The 19,489-nt window shown below is 52.2% G+C and overlaps 1 protein-coding gene across 1 annotated transcript; it reads right to left on the bottom strand.

Annotated features, from left to right (window-relative positions):
- Nucleotides 1–293: 293 nt before the first annotated feature.
- Nucleotides 294–9,470, bottom strand: Gdf11 (growth differentiation factor 11). Its single transcript, XM_036169845.1, has 3 exons — nucleotides 8,976–9,470; nucleotides 3,644–4,041; nucleotides 294–3,025 (listed from the first exon to the last, which is right to left on the bottom strand). Exons 1-3 carry the CDS (start codon nucleotides 9,418–9,420, stop codon nucleotides 2,645–2,647), a joined length of 1,224 nt encoding a protein of 407 aa, XP_036025738.1. The 5' UTR covers nucleotides 9,421–9,470; the 3' UTR covers nucleotides 294–2,644.
- Nucleotides 9,471–19,489: the final 10,019 nt, after the last annotated feature.

The raw sequence follows: 19,489 nt of genomic DNA on the forward strand, positions 1-19,489 counted from the left end.
AACTTCCTGATGGCCTTTTTGCAATGGTTCCGTCCAGGAAACCTTGGTTTCAGTGGAGAAGTCCTTTCCTGGCATTCCAGTGCCCTGTCAGCCCCTGTCCTCAAACACCCTAACAAACAGGCAGTCACACACATGATGTAACAGATACACAAGTAAAGAGTTACACTAATGACACTTTCAGAGGAGGCCGGCTCATCCACACAGGTAAGGTGTGAGGAGTGCCAGGTCCCACTCAACTGCTAGGCCATGTCCTCAAGCCTCTTAGGGGATAGGAAAGACCAGGAAACTGAGGCTTAACTCAGGTTTGTATTCATAAGAGAACCCCTTCCCCCTGGAAAGGTATTTACTTGGTGGTAATAAAGAGGCAATATTTGAAGTTTAATGCCCCAGCTCTCTAAACTGTAGAGAAGTTTACCTGATAACTAATTATCGGACCCTTACCTTTCCCAAGATCAAGAGGCATTTGACCTTGGAGGAAAGCATCTTCTCTGCTTTTCTATCCCTCTCCTCCACCAAGAAGTGTGGTTAGTGTTGATGGTCAAATGTGTCTCGTTCTTTAAGATGGGGTAGAAAAAGAGGATGAAGAACAGGGCCAAAGAGGAGAGGCTTGGGAATAACAGCTGCTACATGGAAAGTGAGTTGAAAGGCTTAACCCTTGTCCATTCCTCATAGGAGACATCTTATCTCCTTTTCTCACTATGAGAACAGGAGTTAGGTGCCAAGGATAGTCACATACCTTTGTCCTTTCTATGGTCTGGCCCAAGTGAGAGAAACATGCTCTTAGGAAGCACAGACCTTCCTGGCCAGGCTTCAGTTCAGTACTTTCTCTACCATAATGGCCGGCTCTACACGTGTCCATTTTGCTGTACTCTCCCCTCTCCCCCATCCTCTTAAGACTTGTCTGGAGCCAAGAGGCCATTGGTGAGGTATGGTTAGGGTGTGAAGATTTTCAGCTCCTTGGCTTCAGGCATTGTCCAGCTGAGAGGCAGAGGGTGCTTGTGCTCTGAAGCTTGTGACTCCTTTAAACCTCACATTGTGGTGCCCTGGTTATCTAGTCCCACAGCGAGAGGTATTTTATGTCCATAAAGTGCCCGTGGTAAGTGCTCAGAATTCATCTCTTGGCTGTGGCGGGTGCTGCTGTTTCTCATTCCATCAAGGGGAAGAAACTGAGGCACAGTGAGTCCAGAGGAGGGTGGATCAGGATTGTGGGAGGAATGAATGGGCCCAGTTAGTGACTTGAAGTGGCAACTAATTGCTTGCCTGCTTCCTAAGCCTTCCAAACCAAGGATTCTCCATCCTCCCATCCTCTGCTGTAACTGGCCTTGTCACATGCCTGTACTGTCCCCTCCCTGCTTTCAGGTACTGCTATATTCCAAAAATAAAAGATAAAATTATAGACACTCTGCTCCCTTGTTCTCCCTTCTTCCACCCTGAGCTTTGGGGTAGGGGACTAAAATGTCCCCATCAGAATCCCTTCCACCTTGGTCTGCTGGCTGTATTCCCTAGCCTAGAGCAGTGATTTGGATTCAAATGCCCTGTAACCTTCAGCCTCTACTATTTTCTTGACCCTTAACCCTTCCCAGACCTGGGGGACTCTGGGATTTCTACTTTTTATTGACCTGAAGATAGAGGCTGAGAGCAGGGGCATTCCACAGGCTCTTTGGTCTCTTGGCTGAGGGGTATTTGGGGATAAGCAGGCTGTACCCTCTGGATAAATAATACCATGCATAAGGTAGGCCTGAGGGGTAGTATAGTAGTTCTCATAGATCCTGGATGTTGAGGTCCCCTCCCCCCAGCTCTTAAGTCTGAGCTTTCTGTTTCCATGACCACTCAGCTCAACCCATTTGGCTCTGAGAAGGTTGGTTAGGGTGATTATGGGTTAGAAGCTTCCATGTGTCAGCCCTCCTGCCCTTTACCCCCATTCCCAACCCTGGAGGCGTAATACAAGTGCTTAAGTAGGTTGGTATTGGGGAGAGCAGGGTTTGGGGAGTAAGGACCATGGGGCACAGTGGGCAGGATCCCTCCCATTCCAGTAAAGCCAAATACCAAAAAAATGAAAAGTCACAATAAATAAATAAATAAAGAATCCCAGGTCCTTCCTTGCCCCATCCTCTTTGCACTTCTGACGACTGCCAAGGAGAGGGAAGAAGCTAAGAATGGACTTGATTTACTCCTGCTGAGTTGTCGGGGAACTCCCCAAACTATACCAAGCCTCTCGGCTTGCTGGTAGAAAAAGGAGGCTTGGGGCAGGGCTTTCATTGTACTCCCATTTCCGTGTCTCTGCTCTGGCTCTGTCTAGTCTCTTAGTCTTTAGCCTCTACTCCTTTGCCTTCTCAGTGCTGCTCTGTTTGTTCCTGTCTCTATCCTTCCTTCTCTCTCTGTCTACATCTCTGTCTTCTTGCCAAACCTTCTCACCTGCAAACCTCAGATACATTCCACCCTGACTGCCCTTCCTTTCTCCCAACCCCTCACCCCTCCATCCCCACCTGCCCCCCCTGTTGTATTGCACACTGCTTGGTCAGGGAACAAGGTGTGATGTTCATGGGAAGAGATGGAGGGCGCTCTAGGGCTTGGGGGAATGGGGACCAGGGCCGGGGTTCTTGGGGTAGGGTTTATGAGGGAGGCATCCACTGTAGCCCACACCTTAGGAGCAGCCACAGCGATCCACCACCATGCCAGGGATCTTGCCGTAGATAATCTGCTGCTTGTCATTGAAGTAGAGCATGTTGATTGGGGACATCTTGGTAGGGGTGCAGCAGGGCCCAGCAGAGCCTCTTGGGTTGGCCTGTTGCACCAAGTGGGTGTGTGGATACTTTTGCATGAACATGTACTCGCACTGGCCGGAGCAGTAGTTGGCCTTGTATCGCTTAGGTGCGATGATCCAGTCCCAGCCAAAAGCCTCAAAGTCCACCGTGAGAGGGTACCGGCAGCAGCGGGACTCACTGGAGTGTTCGTCGCAGTCCAGGCCTAGGTTCCGCCGGGACCTTTTTGTGTTCTCTAGGACTCGAAGCTCCATAAAAGGATGCTGAGGGTCAGGGAGAGGGGAAAGAGATGTGACATAGCCCTGAACAGTTTCTCTGACTTTCCTACCTGCATCTCAAGAGGAGCATCAGAAACCACTGGCATCCTTGCTGGATCGCTGCTCCCACCCACAGACCTACCCACTCCTCTGCTAGCTCTGCTGCTCACTTTGCTCCATTCTTTCTTTCCTGGCAGTGTGACCTCATCAGTTCCTTGGCCCAGGGCCTCATCAAGGGCCAGGTTGTTTAGTTTTTATTTGAGATGGGATCTCACATAGCTCAGGCTGGCCTCAAATTTGCTATGTAGCAGAAAATAGTGTAGAACTCCTGATCCTCCTCTCTGGTCTCCCTAGTGCTAGGATTAGATAACGCCACGCCCAGACAAGGGTCGGTTTTGTGTTCCCACGGGTCTCCTGCTGACACCTTCACCCCAATCCAGTTTCAGTTTTCAGCTGTTACCTGGCTTAAATCCCTGAAAAGTGATAGTTTGCCACCCCACCTCCACCTCCTCCTCTGGAATTAGTTCCTGGCCCCATCCTCCACATTTCCTGATTTTTTTCCTAACCCCTATCTCCTGGAGACAGGTTACACATACCCACCACCACTTCAGGCCCCCTGCTCACCAGCCCCTCAGCTCCCGGCCCAAGGGAAGTGACAGCCAGGTCTGTGCCACTGGGATCAAAGGCGTTGATCTCGATGCCCCAGTTGCTCTGTGGCTGGCGAAACCAGCTGTGTAGCACTTGCTTGAAGTCGATGCTCTGCCAGTGGCCCGAACGCGAGTGTAGCTCAATCTTTAGTGAACGGATCCGGATGTGCCGCCGGCCTCCACCCCCTCCCCCTGCGGTCCCTTCCCCAGTTAGGGGTTTCAGTCGCAAGATCTGCAGGTAGACTGTGGCTGGGCGGGGCACAGGCCGAAGGTACACCCACAGCTGGGCCTTGAGGACCTTTGTGAACATCACCTTGGGGCTGAAGTGGAAATGGCAACAGAGAGGGCTGCCGTCTGTCTGCACTGCAGGGTCCGCTGAGGAGAGAAGGGGCACAGCGTCAGCAAAGGGTGCTTGTGGAGGGGTTTAGCAACCCTGGGTGGCTTTAGCAGATTCTTCTCAGCCTGTTTTCCAGTTCTTCTTCACCCTTCTGTGGCTTGCTGTCTACTATGTCTCTGGTACCTAAAATCATCTCATCTCTAGGATGATAAATTTGTTAGGCCTTACTGATCAATACCCTTCCCCTATACCATTTCTCCTAACACAGAGCACCCGTCTACCAAATGACCTGCTAAGGTAGTTACTGAGTCTCTGAAGCCTTCTCTGCCTCTAGCCTTTTCTGAATCTTTAGTATTCTTCACAGAAGCTCTAACTAGACCTGCTGTCCTCAAGTTACTTTGCAGCATTTCTGCCCTGGTTTGTCTAGTGAGCAGGTGAGCCTGGCAGAGCACCCCCCCCCAAAAAAAAAAAAAGCAAAAGAGGCATCAGAGGAAATAGCCCAGGGTTCAAAGAGATGGAGTGTGGGCTAAATTTATAAAGTAAACCAGAATTCAGATCTAGGCTCCTTATTCCCAACAGCACATCTTACAGAATGGGACTACCAACCATTTCCTATGTTTCTGACTCCTGTTCCTCTCTCCACTGCTGCCTCCTCATGCTGGCAAGAGATATTCACCTCAGCTTTTGAGAGAAGGAAAAAAACTATGGCATGTCCTACTTGCCCAGAGCATCAGATATAATACTTAACATACTTAACACACCAAGCGGCCATCTTTTTACCTGAGCTCCCCTTGTTTGCCCAGTCCAGTGCCTCCAAGTTTTTACAAAGGTTCAATGTCCCAACTTTACATTTTGGCCCCTTTCCCTTGTTACCAAGGATGGTTCTCCTTTGTTTTGTTTCAAGACAGTTTCTCTGTGTAGCTTTGGAGCCTGTCCTGGAACTCACTCTGTAGCCCAGGCTGGCCTTGGACTCATAGAGATCGGCCTGCCTCTGCCTCCCAAGTGCTGGGATTAAAGGCGTGCGCCACCACCGCCTGGCTAGGCCTCAATAGATCCCTTTCCTTCTATTCCAGCTCCTGTCAGTCTTCCTTAAACTCTTTCCAGTCTTTGTTGTTTTGAGGCAGCTTTGTTTTGTGTCCTTGGCTTCTCTGGAACTAAGTGGCCCATGCTGTCCTCAGCTAACAGCAGTCTTCCTGTACCATGATACCTAGCTCTTCCTGACCTCCTAAGTGTGTTAGAGATGCCCTAGATCGTGCGTCCTTTGGACAGGTATGTCCATTCTCACTGTAGATAGGAAGAATGGAATGAGGTTTTTCCAGAGCCATGTAAGTATGGTGACGTCTAGGCCCTTGCCTGTCACACCCAAGCATTACCACCTGCACAATCTGTTGTCTCTGGTCAGCTCCCCATCACCCAAATGTGGTGAGGGAGAAAGTACTTAATGACTGTATACTCAGAACCTGACACATCATGTCCTTCTGCAGCATCTTTCCTTTGTTCAGATCCCAGTGTCTGATAGTCTCTCTTAAGGTAGAGTAGGGAAAGGAGATTAGGAGGATAGTTTGGGGCAGGAAAAGCTACTGATGAGGTCAGAGTCAAAAGGCAGACCACATCTAATTGGAGCATAGTGTGTGTGTGTGTGTGTGTGTGTGTGTGTGTGTGTGTGTTACTGGGGAGCAAACCTAGGGCCTCACACCTGCTAGGCAAGCACTATACCACTGAGCTACATTCCCGGTCTCTATTTTGAGACAGAGTTGCCCAGGCTAGCTTTGAACTCTGTACTTCAGGCAGGCTTTGAACTTCAGAAATTCCTGCCTCAGTCTCCTGAGTAGCTGGGATTACATGCAGGTACCACCAGGTCCAGCTAGAATCATCTGTTTCTTGATATTAGGTTCTTATCTCTCTGAAGTTGATACTTGTCTTGAGACTGTTTGGTCACCATTGTAGTTTCTGTGTGGCCCATAATGTCCAGCAGTAAAGTATGTTGAATGGCAGGATCTTCCTAGACTCTTCTCTGGCAGCAACCAAAGTAAGTTTACCCATTGCCTGGCTTGTTGCCCACTCTCTAACCTTACTGACCATACTTCCCAGTGTGATACAGATAATTCTGTGCATTAAATAGTGTGAAGATAATAATAGCTTATTATTATGATTTTATAATGAATAAATGTTCATTTGATAAACTAAGCAGCCCACTTAAAGCTGAGACAAGGCAATAGGACTTATGTCTGGTTCCTTTGGACAAGGGTTCCTCTCTTTTCTACCACAGGGAATCCACATAAGTCTCTGTATATGTGCAGACAGTGTTCCTAAGGAACAAGATGTGGGGAAGAAGTTGGAGAAGATAAGGTAAGAATGAAGACGACGGCAGGTTAGAGGAGATCAGCAGAGGAATGGAGTGGGGTGGGAGTAAGGAGAGGAAATGTTTGGGAAGTGGGAGACTGGGTGGGCTAGGCTGGAGTGGGCAGGGGTTAAGAGGGCAAAGGTAGGAGAGATGGTGAGGTGCAGGAGGAACAAAGGAACAGGTGAAGCTACAGAGGAAAGGACTTGAGAGTCCCCAGCACCCATTTAGGCCCAGCTCTAGTGGGGAGGGAAGGGCCACATCTGTGTTGGATTGATTTGGTTGGTGGCAAGCAGCAGGTCAGGGTTAGTAGGCGGTGCTGATGGGGAGAGGTCATGGCACTATTTTCAGCAAAGGCCCAACCCCCTCTCTGCCTACAGCCTCCACCCTACCACACACCCTCTCGCAACTCAGGCTGGATGGCCCAGGGGCAGGAGGTTGGGCGAGAGGGCAGGGGCCTCTGAGTGAGCACAGGAGAGACCAACTGAGCGGCTGGGCTGGGCTCCCAGAAGAGCAGGGGGCTGGGTTCCCAGGGATGGAGGCTAGGGTGGGAGAGTGAGAGGGTAGAGGGAACTAGGGCAGGCAGAACAGCCTAGGAAAGGTGGGGGCTGGGGTCCGGGGTTGGCTGGGGGAGGGGAGGCAGGGGGAGGGGAGCAGAGGCCATCTCTGCTGACAAACACCTCCCCCGATTAGCAGAGCACAAGTCTCTTATTAAAGCGGGTCCCCGGGGATTAGACTATAAAAGTCTCTTTTTCCTTTTCCCTCCCTCCCCTCCCCTCCCCTCAGCTCCCCCTCCCGCTCTTAAGGTCGCAGCTAGACTCTTAAAGGGGAAGTACAATACCTGGTTTGAAACCCAGTTCCTGGATTACCTAAAGTCCTGGAGTGGTACTAAAATGAAGTTAGGGTGAGACCCCAGCCTCAACTGCTGGTGCACTCCCACCCCAGGCTACCCTCCACTGCCCAATTCAAGCATTCAGCCCTTCACTCCCTGCTGCTCCCCACGACCAGAGCTAATTCTGGGCTCAAGCCTTTTGGTTAAGGGATGCTAGGAATAGTGAAGGGCAACGGGAAGCCTAACAGCTAGGTCACTCACCCTGGAAATACACACTTTACACCACAGAGATCAGAATAAGAACATTTTAGGTCATTCATAATTTCTCTACAACTGTTTTTTAGAGAGAATCCTTCCCCCATCCCTGCCTTTAGCAATCTCTGAGGATGGTTTCCAAAGTAGAAGCATTAAGAACAAGGGAGATTGAGAACCCAAGATCAGATCTCCATGCACGCGCGCGCACACACACACACACACACACACACACACACACACACACACACACAGAGAGAGAGAGAGAGAGAGAGAGAGAGAGAGAGAGAGAGAGAGAGAGTGAGTGAGTTAGTTAGTTAGTTTACTGGTTCTTAGAGTTTTCTTTGCAAGCCTGACCAAGTTGGAGTTGAATTCTGCAGAAACTGGGTGGCAGTGCCAGGCACTCAACCTCCCAGATGCACACACCTGGGTTCCTGTACCTCTGCCATTGGAGGTTGGCTACTAGGATTTCCCGCAGCCCCCAGCTTTTTATGACCCATCTGCCAATAAACCAGTCTCCCCCCCCCCCCTTCTATTCAGAGTCATAAAAACCAAAGGAGGGGGCTTGCCAAACCACTAGGGAATAGAGAAAGCCTGGTTCCCTGGAGTTGGACACACACATACACACACACACACACACACACACACACACACACACACACACGACAGTCAGTGGGGGAGGGGAGGAGGGAGTCACCTGACCCTAGGGAGAGCAGGCAGTGGGGGTGGTAGTATTGGCCTGGATTTTCCAGGCCATAAAATTTCAAAGCAGCTCATGTCTATTAAGAATGTTCATCCTCCGTTTGGCCAGGGCCTCGGATGCCTGGGTTCTCCCATCCCCCCATCTAGTTCTTTCTTCCTGGGTCTTCTCTGGCTCCAGCTGTGGGTAGGACAGGGAATATGGGACAGAACAACACTAAGGTGGGAGTAACCAAATAATACTCATGAAGTCGCAAGCGCAGTGGAGTTGAGTTGCTTGAACTCTTTCTGTACAAGGAGGAAAAGCTCTTCAAGCTCCTAGGAGATGCCCAGTGCGAGCGAGATCAGGTGCAGAGAGGAAAGGTGTCAGTCAGAGGGACACCAGGTTTGGGTCCTACGCCTGTGGGGTTAGAGGAACCTCAGTTCTCCGCAGCCTGGTGGGCGCCTCACGGAGCACTAGGTAGGAGTTGGAGCTGGTGCCAAAGCAATGGGCAGATGGCACTGCGGCCCAGCTGGGACTGACTGCACGAGTCGCGGAATCTCCCCGCCTAGCGCTTCAAGGAGAGTCGCTGTTGGGTGCCAGTTTCTGGACTCCTTCAACTTGAATCTTTTTCCGCACAAGGGGTGGGAAGCACTATCTCACAGCCTGCCGGGTTTGGCCGCCCTCCCCCACAACGTGCCACCCCGCTCCCCAACGGGGCGTGCACTCAACTCCGCTGCCCATCTTCACTGCTCGAAAAAGTTGTGTGGAGTGGCCAGGCTCCCCAATCCTTCAAGTTTTTGCAGAAAGGGCTTCCGGGTCCTTCCCGAGATTGGACCGCACCGCGCGCACCCCGCAGCCCACTTACTCTCCTGGGCCATGCTTATGACCGTCTCCGTGGTAGCGTGGTACTCGTCCTCTTCCAAGAAGTCCTCGGGCTGCAGCGCGTCGCCTTGGAAGTCGTGCAGATCCAGGATCTGCTGCAGCGGCGGCGCCTTAGGCAGCAGCTGCCTCACCACCTCCCGGCTGATGTTGGGCGCCTCCTTGAGCCGCAGTTTGCTCAGGATCTGCGACTTGATGCTCTCCAGGCGCAGCTCGCGGCTGTGCTGCCGCCACAAGCAGACGGGGCAGCCGTCCGGCTCCGGCGCCGCCGACGCGGCCGGCCCGCTCGAGCGCTCCCCCCCGACCCCGGCCGCCGCCGCCGCCGCCGCGGCCGCCGCCGCCGCTGCGGGGCCCTCGGCCGCCTCCCCCCGGGGCCGCAGCTCCAGGGCGAGGAGCAGGAAGCCCAGCAGCAGCGGGGCCGCGAGCACCATGCTGCAGGGGAGGGGAGGAGGACTGGGGGGCGGGGACGCCGGAGTCCCGCGGGGAGGGGGCGGAGGGAAGAGGGAGGAGGAGGAGGGGGTCCGGGCGGCGCGGGATTGGGGGCTGCCCGGCCGAGGGGGGGCCGGGGGCCGGGGGCGGCGGGCGCACGGGCGGGGCGGGCGGGCGGCCGGGGCGGGCGGCTGGGGGGGCCCGAGCCCGGGCCGGGCCCTTTATAGCCCCGGCCCCCGTGTCGTCAGCGGCCGCGATTGGCTGCGGAGCCAACAAAAGAGGTAGCGCTGTCATCCGAGGCGAGAGAGGGAGCCGGAGAGAGCCGAGGAGGAAAAGAGAGAGAGAGGGAGGGAGCGAGGGAGCACGGGCCCAGAGAAAGACGAAGGGACCGAGCGAGAGGCGAGGGGGAGGGGAGGTCGGGAGGGACCGAGCCAGAGACCGCGGACAGACGGAGCGCGGGGTAGGGTTGGGGGTGGGGGCAGAGCCAGAGCCAGAGACCCAGATAGGAAGGCAGAGGAGAGACAAAAGAGCCAAGAAGTCTCGGAGGGGAGAGACAGCCGAGACGGAAAACGAGCAGGGAAACTAGCGGGACAGTCGGGGCAGAGAGTCAGAGACAAAGGTAGACCGCGAAGAGGGCCGGCTAGCCGAAAGCTGCGGAGTCGAGCGGGGCCGGAGAGAGCAGCCCGGCGGGCAGAGCCAGTGCCGTGGGGAGCAGCAGCTCAGGGAGAGAGCTCCAGGGCCCCGGGAGGCAGGTGCAGAGCAAAGAGCAGAAGGCGGGAGTCTCCCCAGGGAAAGGGGACGGAGAGACAGGCGCCCAAGCGGGGAGATGGAGATGTGAGGAGTAGCCTCAGCTACCTGGGGTAGCCCAGGATGTTTAGAGAAGCCGCAGAGTGAAACACCAGGCTGACTTATCACAGGTATCAAGGAAGTTAGGAGAGGAAGAGGCCAGGAGCACGCTGAGAAGTTGGGGAGGTGATGGCAAGTACCGAGACCCGCAGAAAACTAGCTAGGAGGCCCGTGAGCTTGAAATTGAGGTTTCGTGGAACAAAGGGAGTGATCGGGCCGGGAAGGGTGGGAGCCACGGGGGAAAGAGCCGCATGAGACGGGGCTTGAAAGTGGTGCTTGGAATTTGGAGCCCTGCGTCCCCAGCCATGCCTTTGTTTGTAGGGTCTTACTTGTCTGAATAAGAGCTTGAAGTTTAAGGCATGAGGGTGCCAGAGAGGTCTATATTTAGATGTCTGATGTGGAGGCAGCAAGCTACAGGGGGAGCAGCTCAGCTCAGGTGTGGGGCCAGCCTCAGTCTTTAGGTGTGACCCCAAGCGCACGCAGACAGCGGCACAGAAGAAGAAATGCCAAGTGACAAAATGGCTTCAAGGTGGTCTCTTACACTGGCTACCTTTTCCCGGGCCTCAGTTTCTCTTCTCTCCCTCTCCACCTCCCCTAAAACCCTTTCCCTACCCTTCTTTTCTTCTTCAAGACAGAGTCTGAAATGCATCCCAGGCTGGCCTCACACTCTGTTATCTTCCTGCCTCAGCCTTCAGAGAGCGCTTTGACCCGTGTCTCTGGAGATCCCCTAGCAAACTGAAAATGTTTGCCATCTCACAAAATGTTCACTGATCAAAATGTGTAAACTTCAGTAGGAAGACATGAAAAAAATTAGGTAAATATAAAATGTATAAACTTTCCTCTCTGGAATTAAAACCTGTAAAATATGGTGAACTGGGCATGGTGGCTCATACCTTTACCCTAGTACTTGGGAGGCAGAGGCAGACGATAGATATCTGTGAGTCTGAGGTCAGCCTGGTCTACATAGTGAGTTCTAGGACAGCCAAGGTGACATAGTGAGACCCTGTCTCTGAAAAACAAAAACAAACCAACAACACCCTGCCAACACCTTGAGAGCAGAAATGGTGTCTCCTTTTTCTGTTTCTTTAGAGGACACAGTTTTCATGCTCTTATCCAATGTGAAAGATGCAAAGACAAGTGAGATGCTAAGACCCAGCCAACCCTTTCCTCCAAGCAGCAGACATTAGGTGCATAATACCAGCTAATGCTCCCGTCCAGAGAACCTGAGGCACCTAAAACATCACAGATCAAAAGGAGACGTCCTCTCCCCTCTGATGCGCCCTATCCTGCAGGCTTCGCTTAATGAATGTCAATCCCAGACTACATACCCGGGGTGTAGCTTTCCAGTATTATCATCCGAGGAGGAAACCTCCCTAGAACAACTCAGCTGGAGCTCAGTAGCTCAGTGTGGTGTGTGTGCACTTAGCCTGTCAAGGCCTGATCCCTAGCACACAACTTCCACTCTCCAAATCTCTTGGCCAAATTAACTCTTTTATTAGGTCTCAGTATAGATGAGATTTTGAGATCAATCATTCAGGAGTCCTTACTCTAGTTTCTCTGCTAGAACTAGGCTGCCTGTATCTAAGCAACCTCCCTTTCTGGTTATGTGAGCTTGAATAAGTGTGTGTGTGTGTGTGTGTGTGTGTGTGTGTGCAAGCACGCGCATGTGAGCCCTCAAGTGTGAGCTCAAGTGTACATGAGAGCAGAGGGGCACAGTAAATTTCTGGGGTAAGTTCTCCCTTTCCACCATGTGGGGCCCCGGGATCCAAGTCAGGTCTTCAGGCTTGGTAGCAAGTGCCTTTTCCTGCCGAGCCGTCTTGCCAGCCCAAGTTACTAAACCCCTTTACACCTTAGAGCTCTTCTTTGTAAGAGGGGAATACGATACTACAGCTATGTTTTTGAAACATTGTGAGGATTAAAGGCCTGACACACAGTTCTAACAGTGTTAGTCGTCACCTCTTGACTCTGCTTGTAACCCTCACAATGTGACACCCAACAGGGCAGGACCCTTTCCACTAACGTATTCCTCAGCTGCTTGACCAAAAGGTTGAATGAACCTTACTAAGGGAACCTGGTCAGAGCTGGGTGTGGGGTGAAGAAAACTGTGTATCTGTGTCCACAAAGGGGTGTTGTGGGCCAAGTAACCAGGAGGCAGGAACAATCTGCCAGACAGATTACCGCGCCATCGCTGGGACTACAGGTAATTCATTAAGTGGACAATCCTGCCCTCTGGTGGAATCATATGAAATGTCAGTCCAGTGGTATCGCTATTTAGACTTCAAGTCCGGAAGTACCTTTCCTCAACCTGGAACCTAGGAGAAGGAGGCCAACGCTGGACAGGTGAACAACACCGTCAACCGAAGTTCTGAAATACAGTAAGCCTGGTCCCTTCTCCAATCCCTCCTGGAGTCACCCCTTTCCTTGACTTCTCAGGCCTGGTCCCTTAGGATGCTTTTCAGGTGCAGAAGGGATCGCTTAGGTTTCCTTTCAGAGCGTCAACACTCCAGGTGCCCCAGACCCGGTTATGAGGAGGGGACGCTGGTTGCTTTATAGGAAAGGAGTTGGAACAGAGAAGAACAATAAGACTTTTGCTGGCTGGGGTAAAAGCGCATGCCTGTAAACTGAATAGTCCTGAGGCTGAGGCAGGATGATTGCTGTAAGTCAAGGTCAGCCCAGGCTACCTAGAGAGACCTTGTCACCACCAAGCAACCAACCAACCAATCAATCAGCTAACCAGCCGACCGACTAACCTAACAAACAACCAAAGAACCCACCCACCCTTGGCTTATCCCAGTATGTGCCAACCTTGGCTTGGGTCCCAGCCCACTGTCCTGGTCTCCCTGGTAACTGCCTTGCTACTAGGGGTGCCCCCTCGCCTAGCGTTACCCAGGCAACCTTCAGGCCCGCCTCCCGCAAGGTCCTGACTGGTTCATAGCAAATGTGGGTAGGGGCTTGAGGCTGGTGTTTAAGTTGGAAGGTCGTGAGCTGCTGGCGAGAAGGAGGCATGTACCGAGGGGCGGGGCCGGGCAGAGGGGCGGGGCCGGGCAGGGGGCGGGGCCGGGCAGAGGGGCGGGGCCGGGCGGAAGTGCGTTTTAGGCAATGCGGTCTATTAACAACCTTAGAAACAAGAACTTCTGTGCCTGCGATTCCGACGCCAGTGTTCGAGGCCAAGGCTGTGCTCAGAGGTGCTGCTGCGGGGACTGAGGACTATTCTGCAGCTCCCCTCCCCGGCTTCTGCGTCAGAGATGCCTCCTTTGAGAGACTTTCCCCAATCTTTCCATCCAAGTGCGGCCCAGGGCCTCCCCCGTTCAGCTTCTGAGATTGGGCGAGGTCGGGGCACGGCGGTACGGTGGTGAACAGGACTCCCTCCTCCTGTCGCCTCTCCCCTTTGCCCTCAAAGGCTTTATTTGGGGGTTTGGCGGCTTTATTCCTTGGCACTTGGCTTTCTTGGGGTGGGTGAGGAGGGAAGGCACGGTTGAACTGTAGCTCGGGGGAGAGGGCGTCCCTGGAGGCCTAGCTAGCTCCCTACTCTCGTGCCCTTGCAGCATGGGCCCCTGGGGATGTGAGAGGCGTTTTGTGGCTGAGCTGGTATGTTGACGGAGTGGATCCTTCCAAGGCCTCTGCCCACAAATGCTACGGTCCCCGAGAGGACCTTGCTGTGTAATTAGTGCCCCTTTCCATATCATGCTCTCCAAACCTTATACTTATCTTGCTGGGTCCCTGGGCACACACACACACCCCCCACCCCCGCTAACTTCTCCAAGAGAAGCTGGGGGCCGGGAGGCGGGATCCAAAGAGTTTGTGTCGGGGCTGTAGCGGGTGGTCGTGGAGGCCCAGTAGTTTGGAGACTGAAGGAATCATTAAGGGGGGCTGGAGACATGGCTCAGCGGTTAAGAGCACTGGCTGCTCTCCCAGAGGTCCTGAGTTCAATTCCCAGCACCCACATGGTGGCTCACAGCCATCTGTAATGAGATCTGGCGCCCTCTTCTGACCTGCAGGGACACATGCAGACAGAACACTGTGTACATGATAAATAAACGCATCTTTAAAAAAAAAAGACTCATTAGGGGGCATGACTTCCTTTGCCTCCACCCCCAGGGAAGAACCTTCTCAGAACGCCAGTCAACCTCGCCTAACCGTCTTAGGGAATGTCAGCCCTGCAGCCCTGCGCTTCCCCACCTTTGCGTGCCTTTCTTACGCAGCGCTCCGCCTCCAGGGCCTTGACATCCTAACTTCAGGGTCGGTGGGGCCTTCCAGCAGGGGGCGCCATATTCCTGGTCAAAGAAAAGCGGGGTCTGAGCTCAGCGTTTACTCTGCAGAGACATCACACGCTGGCAGATGGGCTGGGGCAGGCGCTGTCGGAGCTCGACCTGAGCAGTCAGATGAGGGGAGCTGGAGGGCAGAGCAGGAGGAGCGTTCCGGGAGAACGCAGTCTCAGAGGGAAGTTAGGACAGCACCGGCTGTGGAGGTCAAAGTGGTTGCCCAGAAGGATGGGGTGCGTGTGTGCGTGTGTGCGTGCGTGTGTGTGTGTGTGTGTGTGTGTGTGTGTGTGTGTGTGTGTGTGTAGGGCCTGAGGAGGACCAGAGAGTCTGCCCTGGCAGTGTGTGTGCGTGCGTGTGTGTGTGTGTGTGTGTGTGTGTGTGTGTGTGTGTGTGTGTGTGCAGGGCCTGAGGAGGACCAGAGAGTCTGCCCTGGCAGTGTGTGTGTGTGTGTGTGTGTGTGTGTGTGTGCAGGGTGTGAGGAGGACCAGAGAGTCTGCCCTGGCATTGTGTGTGTGTGTGTGTGTGTGTGTGTATGTGTGTATGTATGAGTGTGTGTGTGTGTGTGTGTGTGTGTGTGTGTGTGTGCGCGCAGGGCCTGAGGAGGACCAGAGAGTCTGCCCTGGCATTGTGTGTGTATGTGTGTATGTATGAGTGTGTGTGTGTGTGTGTGTGCGCGCGCAGGGCCTGAGGAGGACCAGAGAGTCTGCCCTGGCACTCCCACCATCCCTTACCCATTCTCTTCACTGTCCCATTGCGGTCCTCCATGCAAGGGACCTGGCTGGCCTGGCTGGTTTGAGCGCAGTGCTCAGGGCCCTCACAAAGCCCTCTCTCTTCGGCACCACCTGAGGGTTCTTTGTTTTTGAAACAGGATCATTGGGTAGCCCTGGCCGTCCTGGAACTCTCTAGGGAGATAGGCTGGCTTCGAACTCACAGAGCTCTCTACCTCTGTCCCCTGAGTGCTGGGATTAAAGGCACGTGCCACCATGCCTAGTACATCTTAGGTACTATGATGCTCTCCCACACCCACCGCCCGGTGCTAGGCAGCTCCCAGGATCCAGGGCCTCTCTCTTCATTATAGACATCACCACATTACAGTTTCATCTGTGTCTGCAGGCTGTAACCATCTTTACTTTAAAAAAATATTTATTTGTTTGCATTTTGTGTGTGTAAGTATCTTTCCTGAGTGTGCACTGCATGTGTGCCTTGTGGCAGGGAGGCCAGAAGAGGGCGCCAGGTCCCTTAGAACTAGAGATACAGTCATAAGCCACCATGTGGATGCTAGGAACAGAACTCTGGTCCTTTAGAAGAGCCCCGAGTGCTCTTAACAGCCAAGCAGTCTCCCCAGACCTGCCTGTAAGGATCTTAAAGGCAGGACCATGCCCTTCTCATTTCCATACAGTTCTAGGACTAGAATCACTTAGTTTTTGAATACATGGAATGAGTGAGTGGTCGAGTTCTTCCCCAGTCCCTGCTGAGAGTCTTTGGCTGTCAGTTCTAAGGACTAGACATACGAGGGAACCAACAAGTCCTTAGCTTTGCTTGCCTCTGTGAAATGCTCATCTGTGCCCTGTCTCAGAAGAAACATGAAGGTGTCCACCGAGTCAGGAAAAGGTGCCATATCCCCTGATGTGGATGCTGGGGACTGAACACAGGTTCCCTGGAAGAACAATAACCATTGAGCCACCTTTCCAGCCCACCAAAGCAAAGTTATTTTCTTTACATCATCATTATTACTATTATTTTGGGTGTTTTTTTTTTTTTTTTTTTTTTTTTTTGAGACAGAGTTTCTCTGTGTAGCCAAGGTTGTCCTGGAACTAACTTTTGTAGACCAAGTTGGCCTTGAACTCACAGAGATCTGCCCACCTCAGCCTCCCGGAGTGCTGGGCACCACCACCTAGCAGGCAAGCAAAGTTATTTTAATTCCCGTAAGTCCAAAGATAATGGGCATAGTGGTACACATCTTTAATCCTAGTTCTTGGAAGGCAGAGGCAGGCAGATGTCTGTGAGTTGGAGGCCAGCCTGGTCTACATAGTGAGTTTCAGGACAGCCTGAGCTACATAGTGAGAGCCTGTCTCAAAACTAACTAACTCACTCACTAACTAACTAACTAAGGTAGCCCAGGTTCATCTCAGAATCTCTTTGTGGTTGAGGATGACCTGTAAATTCTGATCCTCTTGCCTCCATCTCCTAAACCCTGAGATGACAGCCGCTGTGCCCAGTTGGTGCAGGGCTGTAGGTTGAACTTAGACCTTCATGCATGACTGGAAAGCAATCTACCAGCTGAGCCACATCCCTGCCCCTTAACTTCTCATTAGTGCTGGAGATTGAACCTTGGGCCTCATGCATGCTAGATAAGCATTTTCCTGCTAAACCACACTGGAGCCCTAGCCTTACTATCTTAAGGGAACAAAGCCAGGCCTCTGCGCTCCCTTCCTGACCCTCACAGCTGCCTGTTTGCCTGCCACTAGGCTGGACAAGAGTTTTGCCTGCCGGTTGACTCTGAGTAACTAGCTTTATTTCTCTGAGTCTGCTTCCTCACCGTGAGGACATAAGGGCATTGGGCAATGTGTCCTCTTGGGTAATACAGCAATCTATTGAAACAGTGGGAACAGTCACAGTTGGTCATCAGAGTCCCCTCTATGTCTCCAGACTCTCCCAACCAACAGAGCAGAGTGATTCTCCCCGTGTGGGGTATGTTCCCCTCAGGGATGCTTTCAGTCCTGGTGCAAGAGCAGTTCTGTGTCAGGCTGTCTGGGGAGCTGTGCTGGGAAAGGTCTATGAGTCTTTCTCCTAGCAGGACCCAGAGACCTGGAGTCACAGCTCTTTCCTCCGCATCGTTTTGATCTAAGCCTGTAGTGTGGACGTGTTTCCTTTATTATTCAAGGCTGGGGCCTTAAGATTCAAAGCTCAACATAGGATTGCGTGCGAATTGAATATGTTGAGCCCATCTATTTGGCTCATTTTAAGTAGAGTTAAATGGCTTTAAGTAATTTGTATCTTATAACTATTACCACCACTGATCCCCATAATTAAAAAAATATATTTGTGTATATAGATGTGTGCCTGAGTGTGTGTATTTGTACTGTGTGTATAGTGCCTGGGGAGTTGAGAAGAGGTATCAGATCCTCTGGGACTGGGGTTACAGATGCTTGTGAGCTGCTATATAGGTGCTGGGAAACAAACCTGGGACCATTATAAGAACAGCCAGTGAGCTTAACCCCCGAGGCCATCTCTCCAGTCCCAATCTCCAGAGTTTTTCATCTTGAACTGAATAACTGAATAACTGTAAACACACCTCCTCTTTCATCATACCCAGCACCCCACAATATCATCATATTCTGTAGGAATATGACTACCGGAGTTCTATACTGGTTTATTCTTTGGGTCTTCCTGGCTTCCCCCTGTTTCCCCAGCTGCTCCCACCACAGTGCATTTGCTGCAGCTTGCCCTTCCTTGGCATCCCCCTGAGTGGTGGTGGTGGGCAATCTTCTTCATCTTCATGCTAACTCCCCCTACTCACCCAGCTATGCCCAGTTCTTCCTTTTGCTCCTGGGTCCCAGAACAGTGTCCCTGACACAATTCAGGAGACCACACCACTTAAGAGCCACCTCTTGCTTCTCACCTAAATTGACCGCCACACTACTTGGCACTCGTGGCTCCTGCTGCTCTGTAAGTTTCCTCCTGCTCCCTCCCACTTCTTGCTTTCATTTACAGGAAAAAGGCATGAGCTTTAGAGGTTCACGTTTTTAACTCTTTGTAGGGTGTATCTACTGCATGGATGTCTTGAACTTCCTACCTTGGGTGCCCGCCTCCTTTCCTAGGTGATGCTCCCATTCTCTTTCTTGTAGATGATCTGGTTTCAGATTCTAAGACAGGTGAGGTTTGGTGCCAATCACTAATCCCTTGCACTCAAGAGGCAGAGAGGATCTATGTGAATTCGAGGCCAGTATGGTCTACATACTGAGTTCCAGGACAGCCAGAGACCTTGTCTTAAAAAGAAAGAAAGAAAGGAAGGAAAGAAGGAAGGAAGAAAGAAAGAACACAAAAGCAAACAAAACTCGAAGACTGTCCTAACTGGCTCTGGGAATGTTACTCCACATTGTCAAGCCTGTTTCCTTATCGCTGAAATAGAAAAGAGGCCAGCAGGTAAGGGCGGTTGCCTCTATGCCTGAAGACCACAGTGGGAAGGAGAGACTTGACTCCTGGAAGTTGTCCTCTGACCTCCACACACACACTATAAATAAATGTCCAACAGGAACAACAATATTGACCTAAAGGGCTGCTGTGAGGATTAACCCTCAGTGAACCGGGGAAGGTTCTCAGCACAAAGCCTGGTATAGCAAAGAGGCCCAGCCTTGCTTTGTCCTCTCCCTTTTAATCCCTTCCTGGCCCCTTGGATCTGTTTCCGTTTCCTCTGTGCATGTGCATGTGTGTGGAGGTGTGTATGGAGGAGTAGCAAGTGCTTCCCTGAGTAAACTATCTCCCCAGGCCACACCCATGCGTTTTGTTAACATAAAGGCTCCCAGAGGCTCTGTCTTTTTTCCTCCTTGCTCATCCATTTAGAGGTGAATTAACTAATTCTTAAGAAACAGTTTCTGGGCTGTGGTGGCGCACGCCTTTAATCCCAGCACTCCCTGTGAGTTCGAGGCCAGCCTGGGCTACCAAGTGAGTTCCAGGAAAGACGCAAAGATACACAGAGAAACCCTGTCTCAAAAAAAAAAAAAAAAAGAAACAGTTTCTCTCGGGTTGGGGATTTAGCTCAGTGGTAGAGCGCTTGCCTAGCAAGCACAAGGCCCTGGGTTCAATCCTCAGCTAAAAAAAAAAAAGAAAAGAAAAGAAAGAAAAAAAAGAAAAAAGAAACAGTTTCTCAATATGATACCCAGGCTGGCTCTGAACTACTGGACTCAGGTGATTCCTGAGTAGCACGGACACACTAAGCTTTTGTCTCTAGGCAGTCCCTTGT

This window comes from Onychomys torridus, chromosome 20 (genome assembly GCF_903995425.1).
Source record: "Onychomys torridus chromosome 20, mOncTor1.1, whole genome shotgun sequence".
NCBI classification, from domain to species: domain Eukaryota; kingdom Metazoa; phylum Chordata; class Mammalia; order Rodentia; family Cricetidae; genus Onychomys; species Onychomys torridus.